This window comes from Sinohyriopsis cumingii, chromosome 13 (genome assembly GCF_028554795.1).
Source record: "Sinohyriopsis cumingii isolate HCF-2022 chromosome 13, ASM2855479v2, whole genome shotgun sequence".
NCBI lineage: Eukaryota > Metazoa > Mollusca > Bivalvia > Unionida > Unionidae > Sinohyriopsis > Sinohyriopsis cumingii.
The window spans coordinates 48,148,737-48,169,866 of record NC_142973.1 but is presented as its reverse complement, the minus strand read 5'-3'; the positions used below and the strand labels follow the sequence as shown (position 1 = coordinate 48,169,866).

Genomic DNA, 21,130 nt, shown 5'->3' with positions numbered 1-21,130 from the left:
CAAGGAGAGAACTGAGTAATCGGATTCCTATTTTGGAATCATGCTTATATCTTGTGTTCCTGTTGTAACATTATGTCTGCCAACGTATTTTATGTTGTACTTAGATATTATTTGAGAGGAAAAACCTTTGTTTGGACCATTCATTGGAAATGGAAAGTGCTCATTGGATTATAATAACAATTTGGAACTATTTTGAATTATTCAAAGTTCTGGACAATACCATTTTACAAACCTTGTTGGTTTTGCTTCTCTCTATTACTTAGTTTATGACCTGAGAGTCGTATCAATATGCTTCTAATACATTACAATGACAAAACTATTCTTGTCTTCCCACCCACCAGGATACTGTATTTTAAGTCATTCACTTTCTACCTTACTTTGTAGGGACCAAAATACATACTCTGAAGAGAATCTCGAACAGATTCCCTGAAAGGAAACAAACACAAATGGACTAATTTGTCAGTTTCTTATCCCGTATCTCTCTGAGGGACAGACTGTTTAAATAAAAACTTTGCGAAAGCTTCTCCTAAGGTCCCGGTTTTAATATTCCTCAAAGGAATAGCTTCTAGACAACCTGTGAGCGCACACACAACGATCCACTAGTATTGGCTGCCTAACTAGGTCTAAGGCAAAGGGCCGTTACAATCTACCATTATTACACTTAATGGTTCGTCAAACGCTGAAATATGTGACACGAGTTGTAGGTATGTTCTGAATGGGTTTTCTTGCCATTTGACAAGTATGACAAGATCTACAAAATTTAAAAACACCACTTTTAATTTTCGGCTAATAAAAATGCTTTAAGATCTGTGATAAGTCTTATTGACTCCTAAATTAACAGACAACGGAGTTTCGTGGGCTAGACTAAGAATGTCCTGTCGATACGATATAGGAACAACAATTTGATACCTTACTGACCACTCGTCACCAGCGGGTATCTCAGGGGCATCCATTTCCTCATAAGGACCCCATTCTTTAAGATGTAACAAGTTCCTTCTTGTGTGGCATCAGTTTCACAAATAGCCCTCAGACGCAAGCAGGACATCTCTGGGTCTTCTTCCTTTAAGAAAACTAGTGACTGTCTTTTATCACCCTGATTAGATTTAAGAAAATGCGTAGTCTAAAGAGTATCACTGTGGCCAATACTTCTTGATTGATCCAAACTAGGAGCAAAAGTAATCTCATTAAAACCCTGGCCCAAAATGGTGTCCTCTGAAGGAATAGCATCATGTTCAACAACATTTTTCTCAAGAGCATTCTTTGCCAGAGCTGTAACTGATCAAGCTAGATAAAAAACAAATAGAGATTTCTACAAATAGGAACAACTCTTCGATCGGAATAAGACTTGTCAGTTACAAGTGGATTAACCGCTAATTTATTACAAGTTAGGTCATTAGCTAGTAACAAATGAACGCCCAGAATAGGCAAAGAAATCACAGCTCCTACTGTCTTTGGTCCCGAAACTAATTATAATGACAAATTAACAGCATAGAAAGGGATATTAACATATCGAAATTCTACTCCCTTTATTAGAACACTTTCGCTAGAAGATTTCTCATAACAGGACGAAATACTTACTAACAAAAGACTGAGACGCTCCTGTGTCTCTTAGAATCTTAATAGGAGTAGCCTAATCTAAATCACTAACAAATGATACTGGACACTTCGACATGAATGGATTAAAATATAAGCGTGATAAACCCAAAAAACTTAAAAGAAACTATATTATAACTTAATATATAATACAGATATCCGTAATAGTACCTTGTTTAAATAATCCAAAAAAATAAGTTGTTTCTTTCTTTAATCAGATGAGAAAATAAGACCTGAATAAAGCAATTCATTAGATACCATAAAAATGATAATAACTTAAGAACACCATAATACGTTATGAACATATTATTAATCACAAGAGCTATTTTAACGGTTTTAGCTGGACCAATAATGTGATTTTGGTTGAAATTCAAAACGTCTGCACCATTTACCACTCAATATTAGATTATTTTGTTGCTTTTACCGGAAACATACGTTTGAAAGGCAATTGTTCCATTATCAACCATGTTTGTTGTAAAAGTTGTAAATCTAATCACTCAAGTTTCTTTTAGCCACTTTACAATATACTATCTGACAGCATATGCATAGTATTTTACCGGACACAATTGGTACTCTTTAGAGACTAATAAATGTAATGTTATATTACAACACAAATCTCTTGAAAGAAAATCTGTTTCAACAATCCATTTGACAACAGGAATTGTGATATACTCATGTCAGTATTGCGAATAGATTCTACTCTTGATTCACAACTTTTCTGATGAACGAAACAAAATGATGTCTTCTATTACGTACGGGCAGGAATGAAACAACTGTTTTTATATCTAACAGTTTTGAGATCTTTGACATCCACATGAATAAAGTCAAACAGGAAATGCTACCATAAAGTTGCGTGTCAGAAAGTATTGTCCTTGAATGTTCGAAACTAAACGCAAGTTAGAATCGCACCGAATGGCAATTTATCCGGAGCAAATCACAAGCTAGAGCTGTCAGATGTTTGGATTCAGTAGTCAGATCTATACATATAATTACTGAATCTGATACATTGTGACTTTTTAAACCTGTACCAAATCAACAAGATCAAGACTAACAGTTCTACGTTCTAAAGATTTTGCATTTTAAAAATGTATTTTAACGTGACTTTTTCATACAATATTTATGGCCATTACATGAAATTACTTAATGGTACTATTCTCTGATTGAATATCAGCGTTAAATAGGAAGTTTGACAGGTAATTAATAATCAGATCATTGAAAGAAATGTCGAAGTTCGTAAGGATCACACTTGCGATATCTTTACGAGATCACGGTGAGTTCTTACTTTTAAATGTTGATACAAACTGGAACAAAAATGTTTGAACGTTACGGGGAATAGTTAAGAATGACTTAAAACCGTATTAATAATCGTATTACCGATTCAGTAGATCATGTACCAAAGCTGGATGTAGTTAATAATTTGTATAAAGACGAAATGATACAGAAATACTTGATACTGGAGGAGACACATTTATGTGTGTGTGTGTGTGTGTGTCTATATATATATATATATATATATATATATATATATATATATATATATATATATATATATATATATATATATATATATATATATATATATATATATTAATTAGCTGGTATTAATCAAGACTTGTATCATTTTTTTTCTTATACCTAATAATACGTTCAAAAGATCGTTAGTAGAAAAATTGGACGATATTGCTCAGGGAAAGTACACTTATATTTGAAACTTACACTCGTCCATATACCCATTCAGTAGCGAGAGGAAGTTGTATATACCAATTTATAAAAAATACAAAGCCTTAAAATATATTTAACAGAGACGAAATGGATACCATCACTTAGCATTTTTTTAAATTCCATACAGATACTATACATGCAAGATTTCAACGGACAGAAAGCCAAACATCAAGACGGATGTTTAATATTTGCACATATGGGTATTAAGCGATCAGCGGAAGCTTACAAGCAGATTTGCCTGAATGGATTAAAATTTAAAGAGTTTCTATCCATGTGAAAAATACAATTTGCAGGCGTTACTTCTACGCTCTGAACTCTATGTTAAGTACATCAAGTAATCACGTACATATACGATTAAAATAAGCTGCATATATGTCTTACTCAATGTGACATTTTGGGGGATATTGAGGAAATCAAATCCAATCAAACTGAATTGAATCTGAAATGTCCGTAAATGTCTTTGAAATACTGGCAACGATAGACGCCGATATAAACGGCCATGTGCAACGAAACGCAACGTAAGGAAACTATATCAATCCTGTTAAAATAGCTGAAGTAAAGAGTTGCAGATACGTAGTCAAGTGTTTAAGCTCTGTGCAAATTGAACTGCAGTTTTTCTTAAGTTCTTCTTTATCCTGCTGAACTCTCTTATTTGGATCCATCCAGATCCAATAAAAGAAAACAAAAAGGTGCTTCCTGCAAGTGCTAGACCATAGGCTATTGCTTCTCTAACCACAATGTCTGCTGTGATCATTAACTTTATCAATCTATTCTGCAAAACATTTTACAATCTGCGTGTGAAAGAATTGACAGTGCCGACAGGTTTTAGTTTTAAAATTTTAGAATGTCCCACAGGATCCTTATTATCGTCCTCAAAATTAAAACATTTTCTTCCAATTCGATCCCCTTTGATTCTTTTATCCGTAAGTATTGTGTTCAATCTTCATTGTACTAGTAGTATGTTGATTTATTACCTTATCCTGTGTACAAATCTATATATTAATTAATGTATCACCATTCTTAACATCCAGATTGAACAAAAATGGTATAATGTATCTAAACGGCTTAGAAAAATGTGTTAGAAAATGAGTGTACTAGTGTGCATTTAAATTTTTCTGATTACTATATGCTTTTCTTCGTTAGAAGTTTTATACTGCTGTACGCCGATGACACTGTTAAATTTTGATACTGACGAAAACTCTTTCCAACATAATTTAAATGTGTTTTACGAATACTCAGCGCTATGAAAATTTAGTATAACAGCCACCAAGACAAAGATCTTGACTTTTGGTTCATGAAAAAGTGATACAATATAGATTTGCAATTGGCGATAATCTAATAGGCATGTGTGCTGAATTTAAAGACTTAAGTTGTTACTTGTTCTAAAAATTGAAGGTTTTGTTGTCTATTAAATACAACGCTGATCAAACTAAATTTCACAAAGAAAATGGTAGGTTCTAAATACATTATATTACCGCAAACCTTCTTTTGGAAAGTTACACACGCTATTTGCCACCAATAGTGGCAAACTTCTCCACGATCTTGTCAAATTTGTTACTGTAATAATGAAAACAATATCATAAACTTTGTACTATTTGCGGAAGCGTAAATTTTTCCCTACTTCACAACGATATAATATTTTGTCCCTCTTACAATCTTTATAGACTCAGGAGAGTCATTGTACTCTACTAAAACAATGTTTAGTTTATGTACCCAGCTGATCTCACATTACGTCCGAATGTTTAGTATTGATATGATTGTAAATTTTTACCTATGTGATCTGTATATCTATATCCTAGTGGAGTTGCCTTATTTTATAGCGCTTGTGGTTTTTTTCATATACCACCTATGTGTAGCCTGAGATTTACTTTGATTAATAAAAGGTTTGTTCTGTTGTTCTGTTCATAATGGCACCACCCCCTACGCTTGACCCCGATTCAACGTATATGTATGTTATGTGATCAAAGATCAAATAGAAGATGAAAATCACTTTAATTTGCAGTCCCCATTATATGGGCCTATCACCTATATTACCAAGAAACTTGTACTACAATTAGGCCCCAGTTTTTTTTTATCTACGATGCAGTAGACCATATCCGCTTTAATATACAAACATTTACGATATCACATTACTCTGAGCTACTAAACAGGAACGGGACATATTGACTTTTGGTTATCATCCATGATGGTTTGTATTTAAAAATGCTCTGGCTTGTTGTTGAATGTCGGTCCGTCATAAGAATTGATAAATATTTATGAATTGTATTCGAATGTCGACAATTTTGAGAAATCTCGGTCACACAAAGACAGTAGTCATGCTATAAAATATTCTTTTCAGGGCTGGAGAGTCGGCAGTTTCATACGATGCATCTCCACTGGTCCTGGGTTCAAGGTCCAACAAATAAACACTAACCTTCAGTTGTTGCAAAAGGATGGAGCACACACAAGCGTAGCAACAAAAGAGAGGCCATTGTTACTTCTTTTCGGATGGATGTTAGCCAAAAAACGACATCTGAACAAATATGGCAGCATGTACATCAGCAAGGGCTTTGATGTAATTACCATTCAGGTGAGTTGAATTGTGATTTTGGATGTTCTTTGCGTGTATGTATTTATTTATCCATTTAGCGACGTACCAAAGAAGACATGGAGGGGGGGGGGGGTGAATCGTATTGACAGTGTGAAAATTATATTTAATGCAGTGATGAGGACATTTGCCGCCACTTGTTGCCTACGTCAACAAAGAAAACAAAAATGAATAATTCCAAATGCTCACACTAACATTATGTATATAGTCTGAAATATAATGACACCAACTGATAATGATGTTGAAACCTTACTACTGAAATAATTATATGTTAGTATGTAATTTTATTTTATGCCAGGCCTTGAATTACTGGAATTTGCAAGTGAAATACTTGTGACGAATCATTCGAGTGAAAACGATAAATATTTTCTCTGCCACGGCGATATCGTTGTAAGCAATACGTATTAGTCATTTGGTAAGTATGACCGCCGAGTAAAACAGAAGAATTAAGTTCAAATCCAATGATATACGTATTTTTCTTAAAAGATGTTTTGATTGTGCTGTTTTGCCTTGAATTAATAAGAATTGTTACTACTGATTTTCTGTGCGAATATACACGAAACACCGAAGGGCATAAGAGGCAAACCGCTGACATTATCACAAAGGATAGAGTAATAAATCTGCTATAAATCGGTTACATAACATGCTAGCCAGTACATTTGGGCACAAAATTAAAAATAAAAATCTGCTAGCTTGGAGTGAAAAACGAGTAAAATTTCAAGTGTTTCACTCACTCGATGACAGCCATTCGTTATTTGCTCGTTTAAAGCAAATATGATCTCTTTAAGAAATCACTAGATAACTCGTTAAAAAATAAAAATATATAAACTACTTTCCACCATCAAAAATTATTTTCTAAGAGATAAATATATAAAATGTTCTCTACTCCAGAAAAGTTTAATTTAAAAAATACCATCCACTCCTGAAATATATTGCAAAAAGCAAATATCCCGACTTCTTTGACCAGACTATTACTTTTTTAATGTGCATAATTTAAAAATAAAATATTGACAGAACAGTAAATGATCAAACTATGGAAGTATTACCAACACACATCTTAAAACATATTGGCGTTGTTAATGCTTATGAAGAACAAGCATCCCGAGAAGTTAAACACGTTCAATGACTGAGGTCTGTAAAGCCTTTGCTTCTATAACAGGAAAAAAATACAACAGCTGGAGATCAAATATGTTGTAGGAAAAAGCCTGGCGAAAGTCCAAGAGCAAAATAAAAACAATTAAAATTGCAGAGAGACACGTTGAGCACTTTGCTGCAAAAACTACTGGACATAGTCAATATAGAACATGTTCTTTTTATTTTATTACGGATCGAACACGATGAGTTAGGACAAATTAATGAGGACCTTAAACATAGGAGGACCTGAAAAACAAGTTAAAATCAGATCAAGAGAACCGGAAAATTATTATTTGGGACATTGAATATTTCAAACTTTTCGTTACTCATTGGTCTTCGCTATCATATATACAAATCGGAATCACAACCAAAAAAGGTTCAAAGTGCAGTTTTAAAAAAGTGAGCACAAAAATCCCCAAGAATTATTACAATAAATATTTTATATTTTTTGTACCCATCTTTTTGTCTAATGTCACGATATACTGTTTGCACAGATACATTGTGACCTAGGTTAAATGCATGTAGACGACATAGGCAGATCATCAAATTGCTATTCTGGTGCGCTATTTAAAATGCATGAAATTTAGCTATTCCTGCGCTTGGACACATCAACTAAACGTCCTCGTACTGTGAGCGTTATACTGGTCTTCATGTCATCCAGATGGTGTGCAAAGTCTTCCCAAATCATCTGATCTTTGAAAACTCAATGTTCAGGCTGCTTCATACTGCTGTCTATGTATTTTGCTCCCGACAGTTATTAAGAAAAAAAAATGCTTTTTGCTAGTTACCAACTGTGTAACGATTCTTATTATTCCTTATTTCACGATCACGCCAAGACCAATTTGTATCTATTGCTGCATTCTTTGTCTGCTTGAATATCAGGAATTTCTAGAGGTCACTTCTCATTCACATGCGTAACAGACATGTCTGAATGAAATTAAAATTTCTCGAATGCTGTAATGTATCAATCGATCGTTCAATTAATCGTTTTCAAATAGTGTATTTTATTTTGCTTTTCATTGTTTAATTTGTTCCACAATTAATATTCGTGTAAGCAACTGTACTTTCATGATCATAGTAAAGATGTATTCCAGAGAACACGCTTAATAAGTTGTCTTTCTGTATTGCCAACAAGCCGACAGAAACAAACCATCATTGGAGAAATTCATTGTAGAAAAAATTCAAACTGTGAAAATTATTTAAGATTGATACCTAATGTTTCCATTCCTGACTAAGTAACAGTTATATGATACACTAATTCATCATGTGCTGGTGTAAATGTAACTTGCTTTTCATAAATTGTGTTCTTATTTTTTTCTTTAATTGCTCTAAACTGACCTTGTAAAGATTACGTGGTCTTCGAGTTGAACTGTAAATTTCGCTGAATACAGAGTTGTGTATTGCCTATATCAAATACATTATTTAAGGGTACATCTTCAGCATATTTTGAATTATTTTGCTATCGAGGTCAGTGGCTTTTATCTCGATGCAAGTGACATTGAATGCGAAATCTGTAAATCGGAATCCTTTCTGAGACGTTAAAGCATATCTTTCTTATCTATGATTGATCAACAATTTGCTCCGACCATATGTTTATTCCACTCAAACTTGCCTTTACAATTATATTATCTCAAGATAACACAGCTTATTGCTTTTATGTTAAATTAAAGAAATATTTACAGCATCTCACAGCACACTGTTTAGTTTGCATTTCTCTGCAATCTATTTAATTTATGACGGTATAGCTTTGCGCCGTCATTTATTTTTGATCAAGAATCGAAAAATATTTTGTTTTGTGATTTTTGGCAGAAAAAATAAATAATGTGGTGTATAAAGTAGTGGAAGTTGTATTCGTTTATAAATAAATTAGTGTTTTCGGGATTTTATTTTTATTTTTTGGACGAGTTTTCGTGGGTGAAGGACATACATATATATATATATATATTGATGAGTCAAGTATTTTGTTTTGCTTGATGTTTCATTTGTTTCATCTACTTACTTTTTGAAATTTAACAAATATTCTTTCCTGTCATTATATGTATACTTAAAGATTTACCGATTATGAATTATTGGAGACAAATTCTTTACACATACTCAGACCAAAACACATCGGTAGTGGAAAAGTTGATTCGAATTCTTACGAAAGAATGTGAAAGTATTTACTGCAAATGAAACCAGAAATCTGGTTGATATAGCGCAGCGCCTTACATCACGAATATGACAATTCATAGCATAGATCACAAAACATGTCACCAATTGGCATAAACAAGGAACAATATAGCTCAGCTCTAAGGTATGGATAGGGGCCCCGAGTGGCCGAGTGGTCTAAAGCGCTCTCCGTTACGGATCACTGCCATCTCACCTCTGTCTGCGTGGGTTCGAGTCTAGGATTCGGCTTATGTGGGTATGTGAGAAAGCTTGCCAGTAGCTTCTCGTGGGTCGGTGGTTCTTTCCGGGGTTTTCCCCGGGTTCTTCCTCCACCATTAATACTGGCCGCCATGTATAGCCTATCGTGTGCTGAAAAATGGCGTTAAACCCCACAACAACAACTAAGGTATGGATAAATTTGTTTGGTTATATTAAAACTATTTTGAACTCCAAAATATATAGCTGGTGGAAAAAATATGGGAAAAGAAAATATAAATACCATTTTTTAAAATAAAGGCCATATTCTTAATCTCGCGTTGAATATTTTACATATCAGACAGGTAAGTTTGGGAGACCATGTAGTACAGAAATTGAAAGGTCTTACCTCTATACAAAAATCAGAATGACGCCATCAAGCTGAGAAACTTAAACATGTAGAAAAGTTTGTATCACAACAATGTAAAGATGGTGGAAACAAAATATAATTTAAAGAGGAGCCAGTGACAAAAATCAGAGAAATGTACTTGACAAAAACTACATGTGAATGTGGAAAAACTTTAACAAAACATATCGATGTTGAATGATACAATTTGATTTCTCGCTAATTTTATACAATTTGATTTCTCGCTAATTTTATACAATTTGATTTCTCGCTAATTTTATACAATTTGATTTCTCGCTAATTTTATACAATTTGATTTCTCGCTAATTTTATACAATTTGATTTCTCGCTAATTTTATACAAGGTAATTACTAGTCCAATACTTTTAATCCAAAATATTTAAGAATTCTTTTAAAAAATAAAATAATACTTAAATAATACTATATGAAAGGTACAAAAAGCATTCTCCATGAAATGTGCTAAAATCGGTCGGAAGTGAATTACAGCCTCCTTTAATTCGTCTTCAGTCTCGAAGATAAATAAAACGAATTGTGAATGAAAATAAATAAAACAAATTATCACATAAGATAAGGACTCAATTAATAAACGTTTACATGAATATAGATTTGCACGAGAAAGAGTAGAAAGTCGTCAATAGTATTTGATTAATATGACTACTTCTTAAAGTTGTTAAACCAAACTTATGGAAAATAATATATGCAGAAAATAGATTTACGCTCATTAATAGTCCAGGTTAATTTATGAAACATGTAATAGCAACAGATTAGTGTACTCTTTGTAAATCGGTATTACAGAAAAAAATACAAATTATGATTTGAAGTAAGGTTCAAGAAACTGTTGATCAACGACAAACGAAATTTGGAAAGGAAATAAATGTAGATACAAACTTGAAACTTTACATTTAGACAGATTTACACTTTTTCAGATGAAATTCGTACATTTACCAAACTAGATACGATATACTAAGAAAAAGCTGCCTTAATATACAAAATAAAGACGATAGCTATTTGTACCAATTAGAGTCAACTATAAACCTGCCTATGGATAATCAGTATAGGCCACACGTTATAACCTTTCTAACTATAACAGGAAACAGGAACACAGTGATATTGAACAAACTACAGAGTTTTGCGATTCAATCGATAGCAAAAGTGATAGTGACATCACACCGTTAGCTAACAAGAGTCATTGGTATGCACTAAACACTCATTCTAGCAATATATTTATTAAAATAAGATATTTTTCTCTAGAAAGTTATTTTCTGTTGTAAGTATTATTGTACATAACGGTTTGGTATATAATGACATTTTCTTGTTCTGTTTTATTTGAAACTAGTGCAAACGTTTCCTTTTCACAATTAGTAACACCACATGATATCATAGGACATTATTTCAGGTACCTTTATGTATCAGCTTGGACTCTGCTATTATGAATATCACACGTGCATCGGAAACAAATAAATATACACATTGTGTGCATCTACATTTCCTTCTCTACTTATATGTAGGTGTATTCCGTGTTAAACTTTTCCCTCTCGACGTCTTCTTCCATGCAAGCTATTATGATGTGTGCTTCTTAAGTCGACCGAAACAGAGATGATCAGTAAAAAATAACTAATATTAATACGAGTAATTTTTTTTGTCGCTCATCACAGAAAAAGCTGTACGCCACTGTCAATTGCTGATCGAACATACGATTTTCGTAGATCTTCGTTTACATTTGCTACATACGAATCATCTTTGGTTCCATGTTTAAGTTTTCAAAAATGGACTATAAACCTGACTTGTTTGATTTTAGTAGCATAATATTGTTCTAAGATTTCTATAACGTGTTATTCAGCAAAATGTGATGGAGGCTAGACAAAGCCATGTGTACTAGCTACTGTTTGTAATTTTGTGAAACCAAAGATTATGTGATTAACTGTTTAATTATATTTTACCTTCTACATATTTAAAACAAGGAAATGATTGTTTTGTTATATGAAGTATAACAATATATTTAGCAGTATATAACGAAAATCAAAAAATATACTTCCAGGCAGTTCATCCTCAAATTTTTATAATCTTTTATTTTAGTATCAACAGTTTGTATTAGTCTGTACTTCCATTTAAGTGTTTAAGTTAGTTACTGGTGAATCTAATTCACAAACATGATTTTTCTTTGTTCTTGATCGGATAACGTTTTTTTTTTTTTTTGATTTTATAATTGTTGTCATCTAAACTTTGAGTAATATCACCACTTGTACTTTTGAATTCATAAGAAGATACCACCTATTCCTCTGTTTAATTTAGTTTCTAATCTGTCACCTGATTTATTTTCATATTCCTTTTGTTCTTGTGCCTCCACGCCCCCGTGGGAGCATAGGGCATTGGGTATGCCTCGCCAGCGCACCCAGTCCAGAGATGACCTTTTCAGATCGGCCTTGGAGGTTTGGTAGCAATCCTACCAAACTTCCTCGACCTACTTATGCCAGGTCTAACTTGCTCTATCTTTCTCTTGCCTCTAGGTGTTTTGTTTTAGGGCCTGTCTAGTGATCTACTTTGGAGGTGTATGTCAGATCCACCCCATTTCCTTTTGGAGATTTCTTGGTGAATACGTAGTTGGCCGGTTGTTATCCACAGGTCATTGTTATGGATCCTCTCTGTTCATTGGATGATGTGGAGGCGTAGGAGGCAGATGTTCACAAAGGACTGCTGTTTGATTGAGGATGTCCTTGTTACTCTCCAGGTCTCCAAGCCGTCGAGCAAGACATACGTGGTTTTTTAGAGAGGGATTATGATGGCCGTACTTCTTTCAGGGTCTTAAATGTGTGTCTGACCTTGCCAGTTCTGTTCTTAATGTGTTGATCGTTTCCTTTATCGGTCGAGACATTACTCCCTAGGTGGATACATTCTTAAATTTCCTCTACGTTTAGCCCATCGTGTTGTATTTTGCTGTGGTATTTATTGTTGTCATTTTTTCCCTGCGTAGATGTGAAATCCATTCTTTTCTGCTTCTTTTGTCAGGCAGCTGGTATTGGCCTGCATGTTCTTGTTTTAGTAGGATAGGAGGCACATTTCATCCCAAAGTCTTGGTCTTGTAGCTGTTAAGTGAAATTCCACTGTATTCCATTTCACATCTTCTAGGTGGTCGCCTTAATTTTCCAGTCTATACCATCAAAAAGATCATTGCCCGGACGAGGCATCCCTCTCTGACTTCATTTTGGACTTGGAAGGATTCTGAGAGCTTCCCATTTTGGCTCACTTGGTAGGTAGAACTGTGGTATAACTGCTGAATTAGAGATATAAACTTCCCTGGGATTCCATTATGATGCATCCGCTTCCTGATTACTGCTCTGTCCAAACTATCTTGGGCCTCTCAACGTTCACAAATTACACATAGATGAGTGTTTGCCATTCCAGAAATTGTTCAAATATAATGCGCAGTGTAGCGATGTGGTAGGAGTTGTCTCTGCAGAAGCCTGCTTATTCTTTTCTTAGTTTGGCTTCGAGGGAATTCTTCAGTCTTTCCAAATGATTTTCGTGAGGACTTTGAGCAGCATAAATCCTCGCCAATGTTACATAGAGCCAAGTTTCCTTTCTTTGACAGTCTGACCATATATTCATTTCTCCATTATGTAGAGATTAATTCGTCTTCCTATATGTTAAGGAGTGGTTCGTGCTCCGTTTCTGCTGTCTGTTCGATGTAAGATTAACAAACTTCATCTTTAAATCTTAATTCGTATCAGTCTCTTTTCTTGTTTTAATATCTTTCAAAATGTTACCATCCAGCGTCTTTCGTACTATGGTCTAGTTGTTAGAGCGTCCGCCTCGGAAGGTTTACTAGTTTACTACGAAGTAACCTATTAGCGAATGACAAAATTAATTCTGACCACAAGCTAACAATCTACATAATTCTCCACATAATATTCAATCTCATTTCTCAAATACATATGTAAATTAAACACTACAAAGGTAATTCTGCGTACTAAACGATCCTATTAATTAAGTATACATACTATACATAATTAAAATTACAATGCCGTAATATTCTGGAAAAATCGAGCAAATAACTTGCTGACCTTTACGAAGCTTTGTCTTTCCTTCGAGCCTCCACTCTAAGTTTTCCCGCCAAATTACGAGTGGCTTTCTCGGAGTAATCCTATTTGCTCAGCAATCTTCCCAGGAGAATTAAATTTTCGCTTTCTAGTTAGAAGTTATAATTCGGATCAAAATTGTTACCACACCCTCCATGTCAATTCCGATTGGATGTATCTTTGATTCGATCTAATCAAACTTAAGGGACAATGTCCTTCTCGCTGTCTGTCCATGTGGGGACGGATTTAGAACACATCCGGTCCACGCTGGTTCCTCTGATCTTTGTAACACATAGGTGGGAAGTCACTCGATCTAAAGCCTGTGCAGATCCAAGTGTCGTATCGTCTCTCTGGTCACGGTAACCTTGCGAAAGAGACTAACTCTAGCTTGCGGCATGTTCAGACATCAGACATGGCTTGTAATAATAATACCTTAGTTTTAGGTTTTCTGAAAAACAGTCATTTTTGAAAAACAGCTGTTTACTGTTTTCAATTTTCAAAAAACAGCTGTTAACAGCTGTTTTTACTGTTTTTTTTCATATTTTCACTAATTTTACAGTCAATAGCTTATTTTTGTGATGAACACCGTTTTATTATATATCTTTCGTGATAAGTTCTAAATCAATACATTTTTACTTCTTATAATAATATTTCAAGAATACAAGTGCATTAGGCGACTTGTCTGAGAGACGCGATCTTGATTTTGTACAGAAATTCGTACAGACCGAAAAAACATTTTCAACGTCCGTTGATGTCGGTTTAATGGATAGAATTGCGTTGTACATTTTCTGGAGATTTTCAGTACGCTGGCCAGAGTTCCTGAAGAACGTGAATTCGGACTTGAGCCATTTGAAACTGTCTTGCCCGCCGACTGCAATTGATGATCCATCTTTTTGAAGCAACAAATTCAATTCATCTTGAAGAGACAAGTTCACACTTTCAGCATCATTTGACGACTGTTCGACGACATCTTCTACATCGTTGACTTCAAATAGACGAGACGCTAGATTTCCTGCGAAATTTAGCGTAGTTTTTGACGGGGCGACAGATGGATCTTTGAGACTGCGCAGGAGGTTCATGACATCATTGTTCAATCGCTCTTCAACGCGACACTTCAAATTTTCCATGAGCTTGGTACTAATGTCATTATTCAGGTTAGAGAGCATGTTGAACATGAATTCTAAAATTGTATCAGCACTCATCAACGTCGCGTCTTCTCGACTTAGATTCTCAACAGCAAGTTTCACAGGTTCCATTGCCTTCAGAAGAGTTTTGAGAGCGTCAAAATCCAATGTCTCAATGTCCGTTAGAAACAGTAAAACAGTTAGAAAAAAAAACAGCTGTTTACTGTTTTTTGATTTTGGACGAAAAACAGCTATTTTACTGTTACTGTTAAACAGTTACCAGAAACCCTACTTAGTTTATACACGACTTACGAACTGTGGTTGAACAAACGTGACAACAAAGATACTTCCGATTTTGGCACGACTGTCCCACTTTGTTATTAGGTGGATTGACAAGTCTTAAATGTCACCATCAAGGTAGCGAGGAACATTAAATCAACTCCCTTACTAATCAGCGTCCTTGACAATATTTCACGTGACTGAGGAAACCGAAAGCGATCACGCCTGGGATATGGTGTGCCATATCGTTAAGGTCGTGGATAGGACTTCTCCTCACGCCATGGCTAACGTCCTGGCAGCCTTCTGCAACATTCACTTAGACGCGGTGCACTCCAACACACTTCTTCTCTAAATTCAAAACTTGCAGCGGTCATAAGCACCCCCGTTTGGCTTTCCCCTTCTGCTTGCGGATAGATTTGAGGAGGTTAGAAAGATGAGCGACCCAGTTGGCCCTGTTATACAATATTTTCTTATAATAATTAATTTGACGATCAGTGACCCAGTTTCTCATAAAACAAATTGAACGCTGGTAACCCGATTTTTTGTTTGTTATAAAAAAATACACATGCCAGTGGTCCAGAGGTTAACTAAAATTGTTTGTACGTTTTCTTGTTAAGCCAACTATTTTTTAAGGCCGTGGCATAAATTGCACTGTTTTGTTTCATTAAAAGTGTACATACCGTTGTCATAGAATCAGGGGTTAAGTGGTCCAGAATCTGTTGGAGGTTAAGTAGTTCAGAAGTTGTAAAATTGGGAAGGCCAATGGCCCATGTATTTATGTAACAATAGGAAGGTCCAGAATTTTTAATAGATATTTGAGGATCACGGGTCTAGAATGACGGTCAAAAGTTAGGTGTTGAGGTCAAATGTTATAGTGAAAGTCAATGTCCATGTGTTTCAAAAGAAAATGGATAGCACAGGTTAAGTGTGTTAGAAACGGCAACTATATAGCTACTAATGATTTACAAAATCTTCAGGTGTGCTCGTCAATGTGGAATAGCTGCATAGCTACATGTACTTTATTGATGCTGATCCAGACTGGCCAGAGTAGTAACACATCCAGTATAACATGCGTAACAAGGAATAGAGCTTCTTTTCATATCTTTAATTCTTTCCAATATACAAGATGATTTCTATCATATGCTCCATCTCATTACAACACCTATCTCTAGGGGCCACCAAACACACTTTTTGAGTCCCTCCCCCATCCCCTCACCAACACACACACACACACACACACACACAAGCTGACTGAAGGTTGGCATATATGCACGTGTGTTGAAAAATAATGAGATAATATTTGTCTAAATTACATGTAATTATAAAGATTTGCATCTAATTGCAGGTAAAACCTTATCAGATCCTGATACCGACCCAGATTCAGAAGGTGGTGCAGAATATCCTTGACCATTTGGAACAGGACCCGAAAACTCCTCGCAGACCAATCATGGTTCACGGGCTTTCAGTTGGGGGTTACGTGTACGGAGAGATGCTGGTCAAGCTGAAGAACGCGCCGGATCGTTATGATGCAATACGAAAGGGTCTTCGAGGTCAAATATTTGACAGCGTCATTGATTTTGATGGTATTCCAAAAGGATTTTCATCAGCGTTGACAACAAATCGCATGATTCGAGCTTCTGTGAGAAACTTTCTTGAAGGATATTTTCGAGTCTTTGAAAAATCAATATCTTGTCATTACAAACGATCCTCGGACGCATTTAAAGACAATGAACTGAAACTTCCATCTCTGATGGTGTATTCCCTCAGTGACCCAGTATGTGACCCAGAAGTTCTTGAGACCACTGGTAAGCAATGGCGCATGCGCAATATTCATAGTGTAACTAAGCACTTTGAGGATTCCAAACACGTTGGTATATTCCATAAACATCCCGAAGGCTACGTTGAAACGATTCTAAAATTCGTAGAGGATATTGGACTTGAAGAATATACAAGAGAAGACGATCGTGACAAGGTTGAAAGGACCATGAACATATAGACAGAGCTAAGCCAGCATTTTCAGAGTACGTCGAATTCAGATAAGGATATCCTCCACCATGGTTGTTCTCCTGCCGAGTTTTACAAGCAAAGTTTGGAGACTGATTTATATGAAACGAAAGTAAACATTACGTTGATTAATTGACACAAGATCGACCAGATCTTTGTACAGCTTTTACTCCTTGCCCCCACCCCCCAAAAAGGTGTAAGGGATATAACAATTGACATATCCACCTGCCTGTTTGTCATCAGTATTCGTAGTGATTTCCGCAATTTTCTTAAAATCTCGTGTGTAATTTAAAGCGTGAAGGCGGAGGCAGATTGATTTTGGGGATGCTAGGTCAAGGTGAAGGGCATCGGAACTGAAAATTGATAAATTGAAATTCCTGGGACTAATTTTCATTAAGCTTCATATCCATACTACAGATGGGGAGGGTCAGTTTAGTATTAATCCTGAGACCATGAATTGGAAGGTAAATTTCAATGTAGCTGACGATGCGAGTTTTTAGATCCCTGTCCGTAAGTCCAAGTGAGCTTACGAGTAGCTTGGCTGTACTTCTTTTCGTGCGTCATTTATCGGCCGTTATGCATCAGTTAACAATTTTTATTTTCAGTTTATTCTCCCAGACAACAAACCAGTTCATAAAGGCCTCTCAGGTTTTATACAAACGCTGCCGTTCTCCCATTAGTTATTGCCAAAAATGCTAAAACTGAAAAACATTTAAACAACTTCTCAAAGTCCGCTGAACAAAATTTGACCAAATTTGACACAAAGCATCAGAGCATCGACGGCTTTCAACATTTTTCAAATGATATCATCTGCATTAACATATAAATGCCAATTAAAGTAGAAAAATCTTTAAATGAATTTAAGAAACTGCTTTGCAGAATTAGAGAAATTCTGAATGAAAGCATAAAGTCATACAGGTCTATTAATTTTGTAACAATGCTGTTTATCCGCCTTCGGATAAAGACAGTGTAAATAAAAATAGAGAAAATAAACCTTGCAACAACTTCTTCCCAATAATATATAAACTGAATTTTACAAAATTCAACAGAAGTCAACGTGATTTAAGGGACTTCTAAATTGTTACAATTGATACTAATCCGCCATCCAATATGACTGACATTACATATAATAGAAGAATCTCAAGTACTGTTTTAAGAGAATTTGACAGAAACCATTATGGCAAGAAAGCCTTTAAGTCTGGATAGATGATGCTGATCTCCCATCGAATATGGCTATCGTCACTAACAGTAAATAAAGCAATAAGAAGAAGAAAAAAAAAACAGCAACTTTAAATAACTTATTAAAAACCGCTCAAAAGAATTGAACCAAATTTAAAAGCACCTTAACACGAGGCCTTTTATAGTTGACAAATGATGTCAATCCGTACTAAAATGTGAGTACTATTACTAAATATAGAATTTTTTTATTAAGAAAACAAACGAATTTCCATGAACTACTTAGCTGAATTTTAACCAATTCGAGAGAAGCATTCTGGAAAGAAGGGCTTTTTAATTAGCTCAAAATGTAGTCTACCACTAGCTTTGGCTGCTATTACAAAAACATATAAAACCCTTTAATACGCTCTTCAAAGAAGAATTTTACCTAATTTGACATAAAACGTCTTGCATTCAAGGCCTTTCTGATTTATACAATTTCATACAATTGTTGACAATCTGCCATCCAATATCTTCACCGCAACTAAAAATAGAAGAAAAAGATTTATTAAACAAAATGTGTAGGTTGGACACACATTGCAGTAGTGGCTGCTTCAGACCTCGTGAATCAAAACTTCCTCTCTTGGAAATAAATAGTCTTGAAGTTTTGAAGTTCATGGGGGAGAAGAACAAAATGTTCGAATTCTAAACATTTCACCATTATGTCCACTTTAAAGAGCTATCCACTAACAAAACGAATGTTATCTGCAACATCATGTTTATAAAATGCTGATATTTTAAGTGATTTTGGTGGACGCACCAGATTATACACACTCACAGTTCAAAACGCAGTACCACATTGGTTAATTACTCACCGATATAAAGCCCACAAACCCCTCATGCAGGATTTGGTTCTATTTTATTTTTTCGGGCATGGGGTGGGGTTGTTTCCATGTTTTGATTTTATTTTTTGCCTTTTAGTTCCTACTTATCTGTTTCAAGTTTCAACCGTATAACTATCATTTTGAGAAATAGTTTTGCTTAGATCTTTGCATATGCCTGGCCAAATACGTCATAGTACTAGAGATCTTTACATATGCCTGGCCAAGTACCTCGTAGTACTGGAGATCTTTACATATGCCTGGCCAAATACGTCATAGTACTAGAGATCTTTGCATATGCCTGGCCAAATACCTCATAGTACAAGACGGAATACTCTATCTGGTTAATACAGTTATGCAAAAATGTATATAGAAAAATCCCAACTCTCAATTCTAAACTTATGACATGTTCCTTAATCGGGAGCCATGACATTGCTAAGACTGTGATTCCGTATACATCAGTTTGTATCGAACATTGTGTTGGAACAATTGATTTATTACTCCCCATTCTTATTGCTTTGATTTGAAAATTATTGTACAATATTTTAAAATGAGATTAGGTGGCAGCGTTCCCGACCAATAATGTTTGGAAATACAATTAAATATTTGTTTTTCCTAGATTTAGTGCATTCTCAGAGAAGTTGATTTTAAATATCTTGAATAAAGATGGTAAGAACAGAGCTGCGTTATCAATCAGGACAATGTTGCACTGATTAATGAACAGTGTTGTAATATGCAAGGTTTGGGTAAAGGAATCATATTGGTTTAAAATTATAATAAAAATCATATTTGTCTAAAATTATAATAAAAATCATATTTTCTAAAATTATAATAAAAACCGTGTTTGTTCTTGGTATTCTCATGTATATAAGTTTGGTTTAGGGGCTCTTCATATATTTACTCCTAATGCATCTTATGTCTTAGATGTGCATTCAATGCAATATTATGACGTTTTGTTTTTAAAATGGAACGATAGATGTAACTATATCATGCACTTTTCCAAATAAAAATCAGTACAGTTGACCGTGTCTGCCCTGTTGTGTCCACAAAGTTTTAACTCATAAATTCATAATCAAACATTTAAAAGTTCTTTGTCTGACCCATAACTCTGTAACGGCTTAATATAATTTCATTAAACTTTTCTATAATATGTAACGATAGCTAACATTTGCCTCAACCTCAAGGCGACGGCAAGGGAAATTTGAATAGTGTGTAGTAAAACGTTTGAACCAATACAGATATTATAATGAAATATCAGCCAATGATATATCATTTATAGACGGCGTTTAGCTTCCTGACACAACATTAATGTTACGGTAAGAGAAACTTATTAAATAATTTGTATCTTTGTATGTTTTTTCCATATTTATTATGAATAGACGGTGTCATATACCATATTTACGCTCCTAGCCCCAAGTTCAAGGACGTGGCTAGAGAAATGTAATTATGCGATTTACATTCTTCTCCAGAGAATATCATTTTAATCACTTCAAATATTTTAATGTCGCAGCAGTGGGAAATATAAATGACTTGTATCGTTGAATTTAACTTTTGAACCACAGAAGATATTTTAATGAAGCCAGTAATATACGTACTACAGTGATATTCTGCTTCGCAATGGCGTCTACCCATACGAATAATGAGCAGCAGGGAGCGATTCGAAGAAACACAACTTTCTCTTATTTGTGGTTTCTATAGTCAACTCAGCATGCCGGAATAAACGTAAAAGACCATTGCAAAGTACAGAGTTTGCAAAAGACATTTAACTTATCTATACCTCAAGACTGATGTGCTGTTTGAGATGCT

At 34.8% G+C, this 21,130-nt stretch overlaps 1 protein-coding gene across 1 annotated transcript in view; it reads left to right on the top strand.

Moving 5' to 3' along the window:
- Positions 1-20,255, top strand: part of LOC149785504 (transmembrane protein 53-like) — a 28,038-nt gene extending 7,783 nt beyond the window's left edge. Inside the window, exons 2-3 of the mRNA XM_089931200.1 lie at positions 5,654-5,884; positions 16,630-20,255. Of these exons, the coding sequence (XP_089787326.1) occupies positions 5,654-5,884; positions 16,630-17,280 (882 nt within the window). The 3' untranslated portion in view covers positions 17,281-20,255. The remainder of the gene's footprint in view (positions 1-5,653; positions 5,885-16,629) is intronic.
- Positions 20,256-21,130: the final 875 nt, after the last annotated feature.